Below are 18,498 nucleotides of genomic sequence, written 5' to 3'. Positions count from 1 at the left end.
TCGAAGAAGTAGAAATCGTGCCAAATAAGGTTTTAATCTCGAGTTTAATTTTGGATTCTCTAGTTTGCTCTCAATTTCAATTAAGTTGTCTCAAAAGTTCCGAAATTTTTAACTGGGTGCATCAATTTCCATTTGGTTTTAATTTAGGCTCCATTTTCATTTTTTTTTCAATTAAGATACTTGATTTTAGTTTCATTTTAGTTTTATCTCAATTTGAGCATTGTATATTTTAAGTTAATAAAATTTTTGGATTTATAAAAGAATATTTATTCTAAGCAAAATTTCATTAGGGAATCTTGATTAAAAAATAAAATTGAAATTGGAGCCTAAATTGAAATGTAGATGAAAATGAAAGCATTCAATTAAAAAAATTTGAAACTTGATGCATTCAATTGAAATTGGAGACAAAATAGAGTGTTCAGAAGTAGTCTTAAGTGAAACTTTATAATATTTATTTTATCCTTTTATTAAATAATAAAAAATATATATATCATAAATTGAACTTATTATTTTTAAATTTATTATGTGTATACGAATTAATTAAATCCGGAATAAAATTTACTAAATAATGTAAAATCTAATATTAATCTAACAACCATTTAATGTTGGATAAGTTGGAAAAAGAAAAGTGTCATATATATATATATATATATATATATATATATATTTTTTTTTTTTTCCCTGAAAGAATGTTTAAAGAAAGTTTATTGGTTTTCTGAAACACGATGGGCAATTGCCCTGCCACTGGTGCAAGTTTTGAGAATAAAACTATAGTCATCAATTAATTTAATTTAGTAATTTATATGTTATTATTTAATTAGCTAATATATTAATAAAATTTAAATATAAAAACTCAACTTTTAAAAGAACAGACATAATTAAATATAAATCAATCATATAAGAAAATAATATATGTATATATATATATATATATATATGTTAAATAATTTGATATATTTATTAATAACTCTAATACTATTTAATTTTTTAATAATTTATATGGGTTTAAAATACCGTTCTAAATGCATGAATTATTATAATAATAAAAAAGAAAAACTTACAACTTTTAAAACATAAGATAAAATAAAAATAATCATTTGTTTAATTTTCTACTTTTCTTTACGGACCAGCGGTGGGTTCTCTGATAAAAATTAAGATTTTATTTTTTTATATTATTAAATTATCTTTTTTATTTTCTATTTTTTTGCTTAAACAGCAAATTCATATCCAATTTCAAAATTTTCGTCTAATAAATTAAAAGTAAAGTTCTTCAAAATTTTATATTATCAAAATTAGTCAATGCCACAATTTTTTTTTTAATTTTTAATGCTATTTATTATTATTATTATTATTATTATTACTTTACAAACCTCTTAACCTAAAACCCATTGACGACATAAAAGCTCAAGACGCAAAAACCCTAAAAAAGTTGAAACCTTCTCTCTCTATTAAGCCTCCCTTCTCTTGTCCCTCTGAGTCCCTCTCTTTCTCTCGCTCTCGCTCTGTGCTTTCTGGCCTGTGTTGTATCTCTTGGGCTGTGGCAAAATAAAAAAGAAGATTAAAAAGAAAAAACTTCTGGTCTTCTTCTTCCAATCAGTAAGCTTGTTTTCTTATGTACGAATATTTTCCCGAGAATATTCAGTTTCTTTCTTATTGTTTCCATCATACTGTCTCTTTTTTGAGTAACTCGTGCATTACTTGGTTTCCTGTAAATGGTGGGGAAAAAAAAAAAATTGAAAAAGCACACAAAAATGCATTAAAATTCCAAAAATTTTCATTAGTATTTTTTGGGTTTTATGGATGTGATTCTACATGATAAAAATTAAGGGTTATGTGGAATACTGGAAAATGGGATTTAAGTTAATGACTTATTGGTAATGATTTATGGGTGTATTTATTTTTTGTAGGTGTTTTTTGTTTGAGGAGCTGGAAAAATGCTTCTGCTTTTTGAGACTCCTGCAGGTTTTGCTTTATTTAAAGTATTGAATGAAGGGAAGCTCTCCAATGTTGAGGTTTTTTTCTTCTTCTTCTTCAAACTTCTGACTTCTACTATGATCTTTTTTTAAGTATCTTTTAGGTTCTGAGAAAAGTGAAAGGAGATATGAAAAAATTATTATTATTATTATTATTATTTTTTTTAGTTCATACAATTTCAGTTTCAAGATACAAAAACTGAATATTTTTCAGGAAAATTATTTTCTTGTCCCTAAACTTCTTAGTAACTGAATGGAACAGTCAGGATATTCATTTTTAGCTTAGTATATTGTTTATCTTTTATGGACTTTTGCGTTTTTGCTTTCTCATTTACGCATAACTTATGCTGCAGGACTTGTGGAAGGAGTTTTCCACTTCTGAGTCAGCCAGACAGGTAATATCTCTCTCTCACACATACTGAAACAAGAAAATGTTATGCATTTCAAATGATAGTTCCATCTAGTTTTTGATTTCAGTGTGGTTTGCTTTAGCAGTCCAAGTGATATATATGGTCGTGTTATTATAAGTTCTGCAAGTATATTTGTACTTCTTAAACTAATTACTTTTTGGAATCGACATTAGGTGGTAAAGCTGAAAGCTTTTTCCAAGTTTGAAAATACATCAGAAGCTTTGGAAGCTGCAACCCTTTTGATTGACAGCAAACCAAGTAAGGGTCTACGCAAGTTCTTGCGCACTCACTGCGATGGTGAGGCATTAGCTGTGGCAGATTCGAAGCTTGGAAACATCATAAAGGAGAAATTGGTCTGCTACTAATCTGTAACTTAATTTCCGATTTCTCATTATGCTGCACCTTTTACTTATTGAGGGTGAATTAGTCTTCTGCAACTGATCCACTTTGCATTATTTTCATTTATTAAAGTCAGGGCATTTAATGTTTGCAGAAAATAGATTGTATCCACGACAATACTGTTATGGAACTGATGAGAGGAGTGAGAAGTCAGCTGACTGAACTCATTTCAGGTCTTGCAGTTCAGGATTTGGCTCCAATGAGCTTGGGCTTATCTCATAGTCTATCTAGATACAAGCTCAAGTTCAGTGCTGATAAGGTGTGGTTTTCTATTCTTATGTCTGATAAGCTCTGGATCTTATAGAATCCGTGAATAAGATTTTTTATATTTCTGTGTTTAGGTTGATACAATGATCATTCAAGCCATTGGTTTGCTTGATGATCTTGATAAAGAGCTGAACACATATGCAATGAGAGTTCGAGAATGGTATGGTTGGCATTTTCCAGAGCTTGCTAAGATTGTACAGGACAATATCCTTTATGCCAAGACTGTGAAGCTGATGGGTAACCGTACAAATGCTGCAAAGCTTGATTTCTCTGAGGTAGATTTGATGATATGATTCCTATTTATTTTTTGTGCTTATCTAATATGAATATTTGTATTGTCAGAAAACCCAAATCTAATTCATTTAGTGCTAGTCTTCCATGTTATCTTCCTTTATATGGCTAATCTTAAACATTTTGTCAGTCTTAATTGTGTTGAACATCATTTTATAGCGGGTGGACATCACAAGGATGACATTTTTGATAACCTTACTGTGTGAAACAGCAACCTAAATACAAAGTGTGATCAAATCATCAGTTTTCATGAAGATGGAAATGAGACTAATTAATGTATAACCACTTTCTCATTGTTGAAATGTCACAGATTTTGCCAGAGGAGGTTGAGACAGAATTGAAGGAAGCAGCTATGATATCCATGGGAACTGAAGTTAGTGACCTTGATCTGATTAACATCAAAGAACTCTGTGATCAAGTGCTCTCTCTTTCAGAGTACAGAGCTCAACTTTATGATTACCTAAAAAGCAGGATGAACACAATTGCCCCAAATTTGACTGCTCTTGTTGGAGAGCTTGTTGGTGCTCGCCTCATTGCTCATGGCGGTAGCTTGTTGAACCTTGCAAAGCAGCCTGGGAGCACAGTTCAGATTCTTGGTGCTGAAAAGGCTCTCTTTAGAGCTCTGAAGACCAAGCATGCAACTCCCAAATATGGGCTTATCTACCATGCATCCTTGATTGGTCAGGCAGCCCCAAAGCTTAAGGGGAAAATTTCACGATCGCTTGCTGCAAAAACTGCATTGGCAATTAGATGCGATGCTCTTGGAGATAACCAAGATAACTCTATGGGACTAGAGAATCGAGCCAAGGTAGAATACTTCCCACCTTCTGTGTTGGTTGTTATTACTGAAAGGTGTTTTTTTTACAGTAATTGCTATTTGTGCAGCTCGAGGCACGGTTAAGGAATCTTGAGGGCAGAGAATTGGGTCATTATGCTGGATCAGCTAAAGGCAAACCTAAGATAGAAGTCTATGACAAAGATCGAAAGAAGGGAGCTGGGGCATTGATAACTGCTGCCAAGGCAAGATATAAATATATATATATATATATATTAGTTAGTTAGTTTTCCCTCTTCTGTTCATTTATTATTAGCAAATAATAAGCATCTTCCATTCCATGCAGACCTATAATGCTGCTGCAGATTCCATACTTGGGCAAACAGCAAAGACTAATGTTGAGGATCAAGAAGCAGCAGTTCCAAAGAAGAACACTGAAACTGCAGAGGCTCCAGCTACTGGTGAAGATAAAAAAGAGAAGAAGAAAAAGAAGAAGAGGGCTGATGACGATGACACGGTTTTGCCTGATTCAAATGCCAGTGTACAAGTAGAAGATGAAGAGGTCACAAAGAAGAAAAAGAAGAAGAAACATTCAGCCAAGGATGTTGAGGCAAAGGATACTGATGAAAACGGCGATGTCGTAGAAAAGAAGAAAAAGAAAAGAAAACATGCTGAAGAAGAAGAATCTGAAGTATCCATTAAAAAGGAGAAAAAGAAGAAGAAGAAGAAAAGTGAGGATTAAAAAAGATCTGGAAAAAAGTTGTAATGACGGGCAACCCAACAATTTTGGTTTATTTAGGCTATGTTAGGTATTCTATATGTAAAATTTAATTTTTTCAACCTTTTTTTTTTTTTTTTGAATTGTTGCTCATGGAGGAACACTTATTGTTGCTTTGGCAATGAGCTATGTACTGTTGCATATGATCTTCCTCCTTTTGAAAATTTCAATTCTCGTTTATACTTTGGTACTAAATGGGCAGTTTTCTTTTTTCTGATCATCGTTGTTTTTAATCTTTATTTCTTAAGCTATAAAAAGAAAATAAAAAAAAAAATAGAGGAATGATTCACCAAAAAAAATAAATAAATAAATGAATGATATTGAGGCGAAACCCAAAAGTAATGATTATAATAATAAATAAACAAATAAGAAAGAAATAATTTTTTTTTAAAAGAAAAAGGAAGGGTCAATATCAAAGTCAAGTGCGTTCCTTTTACTCTTCTTCAGGAACGATGATATTTTCTGTTGTTTTGGATCACTGTACTGTACAAGTGAACATCTGAAATTTAACATACTATTATATCAGAAATTTAACATATTTCTATTTTATCTTTCCTGAGTTTCCTCTTCTTTTTTTTTTTTTTTTTTTTTTTTTTTGGTGGGTAAACTATATTTTTCCTTATATATATATATATATATTTTTTTTTTTCTTGTTACAAAACTAAGAGATAGTTTTAGTACATTTGGCAACTGTTTTTACTTTTTTTTTTTTTTTAGAAAATAAAAACAAATAATTGATTAATTATCATTTTACTTGCCCCTTTTCTCAATCACATTTTTATTTTAAAACTAAATTAAAGAATTTAAATAACGAAAATTATATAATAATATATAACTATATATAACTACCAAATTTTAGTATAAGACCTAACTAATTTCTCTCACTCGTTTTTATTTAAAAATGAAAAAAAAAAAAAAAAATACCCGTTACATTCCGTCATTCTCTACCCGTTTGAATTCGAACTCATTGCTCATACCTTGCTTTGCTACACTACACATTCTTAAACTCATTCGTAAACACTGAGAAATTCATATTCAAATGAGAACCCAGTTCGTCAAATTCATAATCAAACATGCCCAACTTCCCTCCATTGCCGTCCGACCAAAAACCACGTCTTCTCAGTATGTAGCATCCAGAGCCAGAGACCCAGTATTTGAGAAATTCATGGACAAGTACAAAAACCTTCTCAAAGTCATTGCCATTCAGGATCTCATCCTTGCAAACCCAAAAAACCCAGTTGTTTCCCTTGATTTTCTCTCAAGGCTCTCCCAGAAGCTCCACCTTAACAGGGGTGCTAGCTCTTTTCTCCGCAAATACCCTCACATTTTCCACCTTTTCTACGAACCCACAAAGTCCCAGCCCTTCTGCAGATTAACAAATGAAGCCCTTCAGATTTCCCACCAAGAATCCGAAGCCATTAAGGCCTCATTGCCTCTTGTTGTGGACAGGCTTGTCCGGCTTCTTTCGATGTCCAATTCGAGGACTTTGCCACTTCGCGCTGTTTTCAGAGTCTGGAGGGAACTTGGGCTTCCAGATGATTTCGAGGATTCTGTGATTGCCCAAAACTCCCACATTTTTCAGCTACACGATGCAGTCGAAGAACCCGGTACTCATGTCTTGAAGCTGGTTGATGAAAGTCCTGAGAGGTGTTATACTGCGGCAGTAGAGAATTGGAGGGTTGAAGAGTGTTGTAAAGAAGATTGCAGCGTTGAAAGGACTGAAATTCGGTTTAGTTTCAAACATAGTTATCCTCCTGGGATGAGGTTGTCTAAGGATTTTAAGGCCAAGGTTAGGAAATGGCAGATGTTACCGTATGTGGGTCCCTATGATCAATTAACGGAGAAGAGCAGGTCTAAGGCTGGTGCGATGATGTTGGAGAAATGGGCAGTTGGTATTCTTCATGAATTCTTGAGTTTGACCGTGGAGAAGATGGTGGAAGTGGAGAAGATAAGCCATTTTAGGAAATGGTTTGGGATTGATTTTAATATAAGGGATATGTTCTTGGATCACCCGGGGATATTCTACTTATCGACCAAGGGGAAGAGACATACTGTTTTTCTAAGAGAAGCTTATGAGAGGGGCTGTTTGATTCACCCAAATCCAGTTTACGATGCTAGGAGAAAGCTTCTTCATCTTGTCGTTTTGGAACGACGCGGTTTGGTTAATGGAGATTCCCAAGTCGAGCGGAATCATTAGTTGATGAGTTGCTGGAAGAGGACATTGATGGAAACTGATGGCTTTTGACATGTTGGCTCAAATCTTTTTTTGCCCCAATCTCACAAAGGTAATAGCTTTTGGCGTTTCTTCTTGTATAGAATTTTGTACATTCATGTCCAGATGTCTTCTCAGTTTTTCAATGTATTATTTTATGTATATTTATCTGGATTATTCAGGTTTATGTTTGCTTGTTTAGATTTTAACCTCAAAGGTTTCACTTTGACCTGTATGCATTGTGTTATCTATCTCATGTAGATGTGTTTGTAACCCTGATCAATGCTGAACTAGCTGTGTTTGATTGGTGACTAAAGAATTTCTCAGTCTAGGAAAAGTTGTAAAATCTAGGAAATCACGATCACAATCACATGTAGCGGTCTTTTTAACAAGGGAGGACTTTGTGATTTTCACTAGTTGCACTTTATGAGGCCCAAGTATGAGATATCAGGTTTGTTGGAAAGATAATGAGAGGGTGTAGAAAGTGAGAGGAAGCCAGCGGTTATAACTTATAATGATGTAACGCTTTGAGAAAAGGCAAATAGTATTAGGGTCTAAAAGAACTAGATGTTGGCACATATATGGCAGGTTTTATAGTCGTTGGCCTCCAGCTGGCTGTTATCACTTTTCAAGCATTATAGTTTTTATCAATTTTTTCAATTCCTTGCATTGTTACTGTGTTTCAGGGGGTCCCAATGAATTTACCCGAGATACTTGAATTGGAGTTATTTGATTTATGAAAAGATTTCTCCATGTAAAATAGTTTGGTTTTGTATTGATTAGATTGTGAGCAAAGAGCTTTCGTGTAAGTATCTCAAGAAATGGATTGTTTAAATCTATTATGGTATCTCAAGAATTATATGTGCTAGTCACCCAATGTAAGAAGCAACTAGGTTCTGTGATTTTATAGAAGAAGCAACTAGGTTCTGTGATTTTATAGCTTTTGAAACTGGAAATAGGTCTTTTAACAAGGTTGAATGAACATTGAATTATCATATTGGGCAAGATTAGCAAAAGCATGTACGGCTTCACTAATCTCTTAGATAAATGGAAGCTCCATAAAGACAACTATGAAATTATAGACCACAAAGTGATAAACAAACAAGAAAATTGGGATTTCATCAGGAAGAGAAGGCAAGATAGAGAAAAGAAAAGAAAAAGGGAGTCTCTGAAAAGGAAACAATTCAAGCTTAACAGCGAAAGTTGCAACATTATGCTGTATCTTGAAAAATGGTAAATGTGGTGGGTTCCTGGGCCTCATTTCAGTAACCCTAATAATATGATTGCCCCTACTTAAACCTTCGCTTCCTGTTACCTTCCACTTCTGTAAATCATTTTATCTTTTGGTAGAAATTGAGTGAGACAGCCATAAGCTATGTTTTTTCTGCAGCGTTTGGTCTGGTTGCATTTGGAGGAATCAAGCCCTACCTAATGGAGGAACTTTGCAGATGTTGATCTTAATTCGACCGCTGAGATTGCGAATTCTTGTTAGTCAAACACGGCCCTTTTGCTGAGGTTTACATAGCGAAGATTGCTATTAACTTGCTAGGATTATAATCTGTTCATAATCATGTTTCCATTGTAATACTTGTTTGTTATTCTGTATTACAGATCTATGACAAGTACAGAGTCAAGCAGTAGTCACAATGTAGAATAAACATTGTTTTGAATTTGCTTGTCTTAATTTTGTTAGATTTAACTAAATATGTATTTTTTTTATTTGGGAAAATTGGAGGGGAAAAAAAAAACTAAATGAAAAAGAAAGATATATTCTTTTTTCTTTTGGTTAATTTTCTTTCAAAAAAGAAAAAATTATTACTGAGAATTCTAGTTGCTTTAAAATATCAACAACCATGACGGCCTTAATTGGTAGTTTGGCACCATCTTAAATGTTTATGATAACTGCATGTGCCCAATAGACATCAGAATCTTTTATTATTATTACCATGTTAGATTTTTTTTTTTTTCTATTTTTGTTCTTATAATTTTTTTCAATCTAAAATTAGTGCCAGCAGAACTTTTATAATTTTCATTTTTGTATTGAAAATTTTAATTTGAGAAAAATAAAATTAATATTATCCGTTATTTTCTTTCACCGCTCTACGGGTTCAGATCGGAAAATAAGAATAAAGAAAAAGACAAAAAAGTACCGAAAAGTGCATTTAGTTAGGTTTTCATTTTCAGAGAATTAATTATAAAACAGCAAGTATTAGGCTTTTTTTTTTTTTTTTTTTGGCGCGAAAGCAACAAGTATTAATCGATGTTTGCCAAATACTAATAATTAATATTAACCACCGTTTTATAGCCAAGCCACATCAAATGCAGAAATTAATGCACAATGCATGGATTTTTGACCGTAACAGAGGGGTTTTCTTTTTAAAAAAACAAAAACAAAAACAAAATCACAAAAAAAAAAAAAAACAAAAAACAGAAATTGAATTAGACTGCGACAGAAGTTAATTTTGTACTTTGCAGGAAAGCAAGGAGAAGCCTTAATTATCCATACATTTTTCCTTCTTTATTATTATTATTTTTCAAAAAATTTGTTTTGTGAAGTTTAAAAGTTGTTTTCAACTTGACCAAAGAGTTTTTAGCCTCCGAAAAGCCTTAACTACATAACACTCTGTACCTTAAAATTGCAACTTTCGTTTCAATATTGCAAGCTTAATTAAAGGTAAAAGCAAAAATTATCACCCTTTAAGATGAGCAGCAGAAGAATAAGGAGATGAGAGGTTCATAAATATTTGTCACTTTCTCAAGTCACGATCCATATATTTAGCTAACATATACAGCCAATTATTATGATCAACATATATATATATATATATATATATATATATATATATATATATGTATATTGAAGGTTAAACTAATAATAGGAATATAGTAGAAAATAATTGATATCACGTACTGATTAGAGTTCTAATTCCTGCATTTTAAAATATTAATAAACGTATGAACAATAATACTCGATATGTTTTCCTATGCATGCATGGCAAAGATGAATGCTAACTGTGAGTTATAGCACTCTATTTAATGCTATAGCAAACTAGTAGTTGCATTACTTTTCTATCTATATTGACTTTTTGTGCACCCTATACGGCCTATACCACACAAAATTTATTTCATACATTTAGTGATGAATTTTACTCCACTCAAAACTCACCACATGTGCATATACAATAAATAATTAAGGAAATTATATAATATAATTCGTATATATATAATATATACATGATATACAATAATGAATATTGTAAACCCAACAGAAAGCCGACTGACTAACCACCCATTTCATCAATATTATGGATATATAACTATAAAAACCCAGATCCACTTTCACACTAAAACCATACATTTTCCATCTTCTTACTATTTCAAATTCAATTTGTCACCACAGATATGGCACTGTCACGTTTTCTTGTGGTAGCTCTAATTTTCGTTAGTTTCTCACTTTTAAGCCAGAATTCAGCAGCAGCCACCCGGAAACTGTTGGCACCAACAGGATCGGACACATTTACGGGATTTCCAGGTTTTCCAGATCTTCCATTTCCTCCACTACCGCCTGGTACGCCATTATATCCGGAATACCGGTTGCCTCCTCCAATTGATTTTCCAAACATCCCTTCATTTCCCACATTCCCATTCTTCTCGCCACCTGATGTAAGCTCAACTTCCCCTTAAAAGAAAAAAAAATGACCACCTCAAGCTCAAAATGCAAGTTCCATGTCAAGAAATAAAGGTTACATTCAAGACGAACATATACATATATATGTATGTATGTATATGGTTAAATAAAAGGTTGCGTATTCGATAGGTATATATAAATGTATATCTTGGTGGAGTTTATTAATGAAGATTTATAATACTTATTATGTCTTCCTGTGTGAGGACCTTGTTGTGCCATGAGCGCATTGTTTACTATATGTGTTTTGTAATTGTAAGCGATTGCTGAAATTTAATAGGAAGTTTTATGTGTTTCTTTGTCTTATTTTCTCTGTATTATATATATATATATATATACACACTAACACTTTATAATGGTATGAGTAAGAAATATTTAATTCTACTTTTCCCTTTATCTTATTCATCTGGTATTTTAGATGCAACAAGTCGTTAGTATTGCTATTTTTTTTTCTTTCAATTTATTTATTTTTCTATATAGTTTTTTATGTTATTTTATTTTATATTTTGGCATTTTTCTCTGCTGTCAATTTACGTAGGATTGTGGAAGTAGTAAATAGCAATGGATATGCATGATTACAGGAGATACAGATGTCTGCTTAACAAAGTTTGTATTCTTTTTTCAGCTAAAGTACTAAAGGGGTAAAACTTTATGATATGGTGAATCAGAAAGTGAGTGGCCACAATGTTAAGGCCATAAAGCAGAAGACAATAAATGGTAGAAAGAGTATTGCAAATTTATATGAATTTTGAAAAGGAAAGACATATCATTAATGTAGTCTTTTTGCATACAAAACATATATATATATATATATATATACTTTTGGAAGATATCAAAGAGAGCTCAAATTTTGGTTTCCAAATACATTTCTAATCATTGGTGATGCAAAGAAAAAAGTTATTTTTTCAGTAATTATATGTTAAAATTGGTCGTGACCAAAACGCAGCCATCCGTTGTAGTCTAGTTGGTTAGGATATTCGGCTCTCACCCGAAAGACCCGGGTTCGAGTCCCGGCAACGGAACTTTTTGAATTTACTTCCTCCTTTTGTAACCGTGTGAGTCGGCGACGAATCAGTTCCAAATAGTTTCTGAATGATTACTTATTTCAAATGTCAACTTCTTTACCTTTCAAAATATTAAAAAAAATAAAAGAAGTCAAATGCTTTACTTATAAAGTAACATAAAATCACAAGCGAGAAAAACAAAATAGGCCAAAACTTACACAAAAAGCAAAAGAAATTACGAAAAAAGTAAACGAGATGAATTGCACATAGGCCAAAACTTACACAAAAAACAAAAGAAATTACGAAAAAAGTAAACGAGATGAATTGCACACGGCATAACAATGGTAAATATTCACGTACATAAACATTTATTACATTTTTCTACTAAATGTTGTTGTCCACTTTCTGTTCGGTGATTGGAGGGCAATCACTTGTAATTTGGATAATATATTACATATAATTTGAGCTACAAATGTTCAATATAAAATTTGCACACGGCATAACAATGTAAAATATTCACGTACATAAACATTTATTACATTTATCTACTAAATGTTGTTGTCCACCTTCTGTTCAGTGATTGGAGGACAATCACTTGTAATTTGGATAATATATTACATAAAATTTGAGCTATAAGTGTTCAATATAAAATTCATATGTACACAATTAGTCTCTTATATATCTATATATTTAATATTATATTAAAAATGTTCAATCATAGTTGTTGATTTAATAGAATTATATAGCTGGATTTTTAATCATAGCTATTGAATTTACTTAGCTTGTTTGAACCAATTCTCAAAACTAAATATGAAATGTTGCTTTCTTACCAACAAAAAATATGTATATTTAATTTATAATACTATCTTGTTGATTTAATGAAAAAATTGATTTTTTTTTAATGAAAAAATTGATTATACAAATGTAAATTTTTTTTAATCATTTAATTGTAGTCATGATTAAGGTTAAAATTATATTTATTAATGATTGAATTCTAATATTTTTTTTGTAAGGTTTTAATATATTATAAATTTATGTTTTAACCATTTTTAAATTTGAAATTAACCCATTAAATTATTCTGAATTTAGTTTAACTCATATATATATATATAATTTTTCTTTCATTAGAAAAATCTTAACAAAATTTGTGAAGAAGTTTTCCAACTAAATAAACCCCTATATATACACATATATGTTTGGAAAAATGCTTCAAAAAAGTAAAACTTTGCTACTCATTTTGTAAAAAATAATAATAGTAATAATAAAATATTCTTATTCATGAAAATAAAACTTCTTGTCCATAGTGTTTAAAAAAATAATAGATTAAAACCTTCTTATTCATTGAAGTAAAGCTTTCTTATTCAATACATTTTAATCGTACAGATATTACATGCAAACAACAATGATTGAAAAAGCCATCTTTGACCCCTCCAACAAAACCAAAAAAATGAAAAACAGGTTAGAAAAAAACTAGAAAGGCAATATTCTTTGTTTTACAGCAAGCAATAAAACAAACACCTGCGCACACAAAAGCAAGCAAAACCGGCTTTCCTTTTACAATTTCCAATTGCTTGACTGACTGTAAGAAATGCAACAAGATCGAGTTGACCCTATGAGTTAACTCAACCGTTATAACCGACTCCGACCCTGAATCCGACCCACTCGGGCTGAACCCATTTCTTTTGCGATTTCTCTCAGAATAAACTTCTGAATTTTTCCGGTGGCTGTTTTCGGTAAATCTTCCTGAAACACCACCGTTTTGGGCACCATGAAATGCGGCAATTTGGCTCTGCAATAAGCAATCATCTCCTTCTCACTAGGTTTGCTTCCTCTAATCCCTTCCTTCAAGCTCACAAACGCACATGGCGTCTCTCCCCAGTAATCGTCGGGTCGAGCCACCACCGCAACTTCGTTGATCGCCGGGTGGGTGTAGAGCACCGACTCGACTTCCAAACTGCTCAGATTCTCTCCACCGCTTATGATGACGTCCTTGGATCGGTCTTTGATCTCCAAATAGCCATCGGGATGCATCACCGCCACATCTCCGGTGTAGAACCACCCGTCGTCCCTCAAGCATTTCGCCGTCCCCAATGGATCTTTCAGGTAACCCAGCATCACGCACCCGCCTTTCACTGCCACCTCGCCCATCGTCAACCCGTCCCTCTTCACGCTCCGACCGGTTTTTGGATCCACCACGTCGACCCGGTTCCTGCCCACCGTCCTCACTCCCTGCCTCGATTTCAGCCTCGCTCTCTCCGACTCCGGCAACCGATCCCAGTCCGGCTTCCACTCGCATGTCGCGATGAGTCCTCCTGCTTCGGTCATGCCGTAGCCGTGGCTCACCACGAAACCAAGTGATTCCATCCGCTTGAGCACCACCGGTGGAGGCGGAGCTCCGCCGACTTGGATGAAAACCCGGTGAGTGAGTGGCTCAGCAACGGGAGTGTTTGCAAGCATGTTGAGCACCACAGGTGCACCGCACAAGTGGGTGACCTTATGGGCTTTGATCAAACGGTGGATCAGAGGCCCATCGAATTTCCGAAGGCAGACGTTGGTCCCACCAACGGCTGCTATCCCCCACCCATAGGTCCATCCATTCGCGTGAAACATCGGTAGGGTCCACAGAAACACAGGCCTTTTGGGCATGGCCCAATCAACAAGCGAGTCAAGGGTGGAGATGAACATCCCTCGGTGGGAATGGACCACACCTTTAGGCGACGACGTCGTTCCAGACGTATAGTTCAGCACAAGTGGGTCCCACCCACTCAAAGGTCGGACCCACTCGAATCCAGGATCACCGTTGGCCACCATGTCCTCATAAGTACAAAGAAAGTCAACGGCTGGTGATGAAGACAAGGGAGGAGGCAAAGCCTCTTTAGTATCATCATCAATGAGGACGAGACGTGGGATCGGAGTGCCAGGTGGGAACAAAGAGATGGCATCTTGTATGAGAGATTTACAGAGCTTGTCCACGAAGACGAGCTTGGATTCGCCGTGGCGGAGGAGTATGGAGATGGTACGGTGGTCCAGACGGAGGTTGAGTGTGTTCAGAACTGCACCGGTCATCGGGACGGCGAAGTGGAGCTCGCACATGGCGGGGACGTTGGGAGCGAGCACGGAGACGACGTCGTGGCGCTTGATGCCTAGAGACGCAATGGAGGAAGCCACGCGGAGGCATCGGAGATGGGTTTGGGACCAGGTGTAGGTGGTGTTCTTGTAGATGATAGAGGTGCAATCTCCATACACAGTGGCTGCTCTTTCAAGATAGCCTAATGGAGTTTCAGGGTCTGAGGTCGCAGGCCTTGGCTTTTTTAGCTCCTCCATTTGTTAGTTTTTTGCTTTGGTTTTTTTCTCTTTCACAAACTTGGGGAGCTATGGACCTGCATGTACTAGGATTTTATACATGCAAGATTCCTAGTTCCTGTGTACTTTGTTGTTTTTTTTTTTTTTTTAATAAAAGTATAGGTAGTTGACTAAGTATATATTATTGCCTTATTGCATATGGTTTATATCTATGGATTGGAAGATCGATTTCACATTTAATTCTAATGGTATGACATATATTATATTATATTACATTTCAATGCTGAAAATAAGAATTGATCCATTCAACACTTTGATAGATTAAGATGGATATAGCATGGATGTAACAGCTAAGATTTGAATAATGTATAGTTAAGATTTTGGACTTGTATTTTAAAATACAAGTTGCACAGAAAAAAAAAAGAAGAAAAAAAAGTATTCAATCGATTCATTTATTTATTTTGAAAGACAATTGATTTTATTAATAAAAATATACTATACAGTAGGAAATTTACTGAAAGTCAATCGTAATGTTTTTATTTTCATATAATTATAAAAATTGAAGGTTGCAGTTTAAAAAATTTTGCACGACTATCATCGATTGTAGGTATTTTCTTATGAGTTTCAATTTTTTTTAAACAATTTAAACCTTTTTAATATGAATGGAATCTTCAAAGTCAGAATTCACAGATTAAATGACCAAATGATATTTTTTTAGGCAAGTATCTTTGTTTTCTTGTTATTAATAAACTAGAAAAACATCTAAAAGGAAAAAATACATTAAAAATAAAGAAAAAAAGAATTTAAACATTTTTTACAATTCTTGGGAGTGTAATCTTAAAATGTTTTTTCATTACGACCTAGTATGTTAAAAATTTAAAGCATCTCTAAAGTTGGTAGATCTAAATTTTCTAGTTAAAAATAATAGATATATAAATATAAATATATACATACATATACATATATAAATATCAAACCATAATGCATGTTTTAGAAGATATAAAACTATATATAAACTACACATTTTTTTACTACAAGTCGATATGTATACAAATCAAGAACTTTAGAGTACTATTAAAGCCAGGGTGCTTAAAACCATTATTAAAGTTGAAGTCAACTCATTTTAACAACATTACCGTTTGCTAGGAGACATAAAACTAGTCAATACAGGGTGTATATTTTTTAATTTCTAATTATACATTCCTTACAGTACAATAAAACTTTTTTTTAATAGAAAATTTCAACTATAGAATAATTTTGACCAATAATTTCAGGCCCAAAAAAAAAAAAAAAAAAGAACAATAAATATCGAACTTTGGAGATTGGTGAATGGAGGTAGAAATTATTAGAGATAAAATTTGAAACCATCAAACAAGTTTGCTCTCGGTTTTATGATGATATATTATTAAACTGATTTGGGTCTATGTCAAGTGTTTAGTTGTCAAAAACTTTATTAAAATTTTCAAATAAAAACAAAGTCTTAAAAAAGGTAAAAATTACACTAAAAACTCCTAGCTACTTTTTACCAATTCTATTTTTATTGCAATGTCACCCCTTCTGTATATAATATTTTCAAAATTTCATATGTTAATTAAGCATATGGAAATATAAAAGGGATAACTACAGTTTAATTAATCGTATTTACTTGAAAATTTCACAGTTTACACATGACACAAGTATTTATATATATATAAAAAGATTATATTACAATAATATTGAATTGTATGGAAGTGTTACTGTAATTTTTAAAATTACAAAAAGCATATGAACCATATGAACTTAACTAATTCTTTAAAAAAAAAAAAAAAGAAAAAAAGAAAAAAAAAGAGAGAATACTGAAAACTTCCGGTTGGACCCACTGGAATCCAGGATCAACCTCCCCACCAAGTACTCCTCATGATAACAAATTCAACGGCTGGTGATGATCATGATGAGCCAAAGGCCTAGGGAGAGACCATTTGTAGGTGGTGCGCTGTTGCAGACAATCAAAGAGTTTGCATGGCTTCGCTTTGGCTTCGCTTTAGCTTCCTCCATTTGGTTCTCTTTTTAAGAGAGTAATCAACAACCAGGTACACATGTGTCTGTATATATGTGCATTTGTATATATAGATGTATATATATTCTTGCTTCTGTTGTACTTCAAGTTGTGTACAAGCTGTATAGATATTTGACTAAATATATTTACAATATGTATATTATGCATTTGGGTAACATCGCTTGAATGATATTATTGACAAATATATATTTGTTTTTATATATAGTTTTTTGACATCCATTATTTTTTCAACCAACATAATAAGAATTGGTCAATTCAATTATATATATTGGATAAGAGCTGGATTTAATGGTCAAAGGGGTCTACCAATATATCATTTTAGACTTTTGTTTTAAAATGCAAGTTGTGAATATAGATATATATGTGCATCGTTAAAGTTTTCGCTTGTCAAATCCACCATGAAAGGAAAATAATAATGAAAATTATCAATGGTTTTATCAATACTGCAACATGGCAGTGATTAATTGATTTTGGGATAGTTATAAAAAAGAAACGGCAAATTTCATTTAAACCCTTTACTTTTGCAATAATTATATTTAAACCTAACCCTTTTGAAAAATCATGATCAATCTCCATTTAATTTTCTATGTTTATCAAAGCAAACAAATTTATCAATTTTTACACACTAGTTTTAAAAACTGAAAGTCAAATAAAGGTTAAAAATTAATACTTTATAATTAAATAACTTGTAAAAATACAAATGAGTCTTTAACCATTAAAATTAATGAAGAAAAACTGATAAATTTGCTTTGATAGATATAAAAGACTGATGAGAAGTAAGTGATGATATTCTAAAAGTGTAAGATCTAAGTATAATTGAAGTAAAATTAAGAAGGTATAAATTAAATTTTCCCTTATATATTTATCTTCGTTTAAACTTTCAAATCGATCATTTGTATTTTGTATCATTTGGATTTTTTTTTATTTTTTATTTTTAGTATGAACTAGACATTTAAACTCAAATTTCACATCTAAAAGAAAAATATATATTTCTGTAAAATCTTGATCATTTTAATAATAAATTTTTTTTTTTAAATCAGTTAGATTTATGCTAGACTTAATATATAGTCAACCTTTTAACATGTCAATTGGATAGTTTGAAATTGTTTTTTTTTTTTTTTTGGATAAATAATCGGATAGTTTTAGATTTAGAATTTTTATCATAGCCATTGAATTTACTTATTGAAAATACAACTAAAAGCGTATATCTTCATAACCAACCACTATTAAAAGTTCTGCCAGGGGAAAAAATGAAAAAGAAAAAAGAAAAAGAAACGAGTAAAAACTGTAGTAAAAAATAAAAGGTAAGAAACGGTGGTTGAATAAGCTATATTTTTTAGAGTAA

General features: G+C 32.5%; 3 protein-coding genes and 1 non-coding gene across 5 annotated transcripts; 3 read left to right on the top strand and 1 right to left on the bottom strand.

The window, feature by feature from the left end:
- Positions 1–1,378: 1,378 nt before the first annotated feature.
- On the top strand, positions 1,379–5,113 carry LOC107427894 (probable nucleolar protein 5-2). 2 transcript variants are annotated; one of them, XM_048480119.2, is made up of 9 exons: positions 1,379–1,596; positions 1,908–2,012; positions 2,327–2,368; positions 2,557–2,736; positions 2,877–3,041; positions 3,124–3,324; positions 3,651–4,148; positions 4,226–4,360; positions 4,462–5,113. In XM_048480119.2, exons 2-9 carry the CDS (start codon positions 1,935–1,937, stop codon positions 4,855–4,857), a joined length of 1,695 nt encoding a protein of 564 aa, XP_048336076.2. In that variant the 5' UTR covers positions 1,379–1,596; positions 1,908–1,934; the 3' UTR covers positions 4,858–5,113. The 2 variants fall into 2 exon arrangements, with proteins under 2 accessions (XP_048336076.2, XP_048336077.2); XM_048480120.2 differs by having other exon boundaries at positions 1,379–1,614.
- Positions 5,114–5,751: 638 nt separating this feature from the next.
- LOC107427654 (protein ROOT PRIMORDIUM DEFECTIVE 1) lies at positions 5,752–8,886 on the top strand. The gene is made up of 2 exons (XM_016038037.4): positions 5,752–7,178; positions 8,496–8,886. The coding sequence occupies exon 1, from the start codon at positions 5,933–5,935 to the stop codon at positions 7,088–7,090; it is 1,158 nt and encodes a 385-aa protein (XP_015893523.3). The 5' UTR covers positions 5,752–5,932; the 3' UTR covers positions 7,091–7,178; positions 8,496–8,886.
- A 2,853-nt stretch (positions 8,887–11,739) lies between these two features.
- Positions 11,740–11,812, top strand: TRNAE-CUC (transfer RNA glutamic acid (anticodon CUC)). Its single transcript has one exon. It is a non-coding gene; the product is annotated as a tRNA-Glu (tRNA).
- Positions 11,813–13,115: 1,303 nt separating this feature from the next.
- Positions 13,116–15,230, bottom strand: LOC107427893 (2-methylpropanoate--CoA ligase CCL4). Its single transcript, XM_016038297.4, has one exon. It carries the CDS (start codon positions 15,116–15,118, stop codon positions 13,424–13,426), a length of 1,695 nt encoding a protein of 564 aa, XP_015893783.3. The 5' UTR covers positions 15,119–15,230; the 3' UTR covers positions 13,116–13,423.
- Positions 15,231–18,498: the final 3,268 nt, after the last annotated feature.

Source organism: Ziziphus jujuba, chromosome 9 (assembly GCF_031755915.1).
Source record: "Ziziphus jujuba cultivar Dongzao chromosome 9, ASM3175591v1".
NCBI lineage: Eukaryota > Viridiplantae > Streptophyta > Magnoliopsida > Rosales > Rhamnaceae > Ziziphus > Ziziphus jujuba.
Note: the sequence above shows the minus strand (reverse complement) of the source record. Positions and strands in the feature narration are given on the sequence as shown.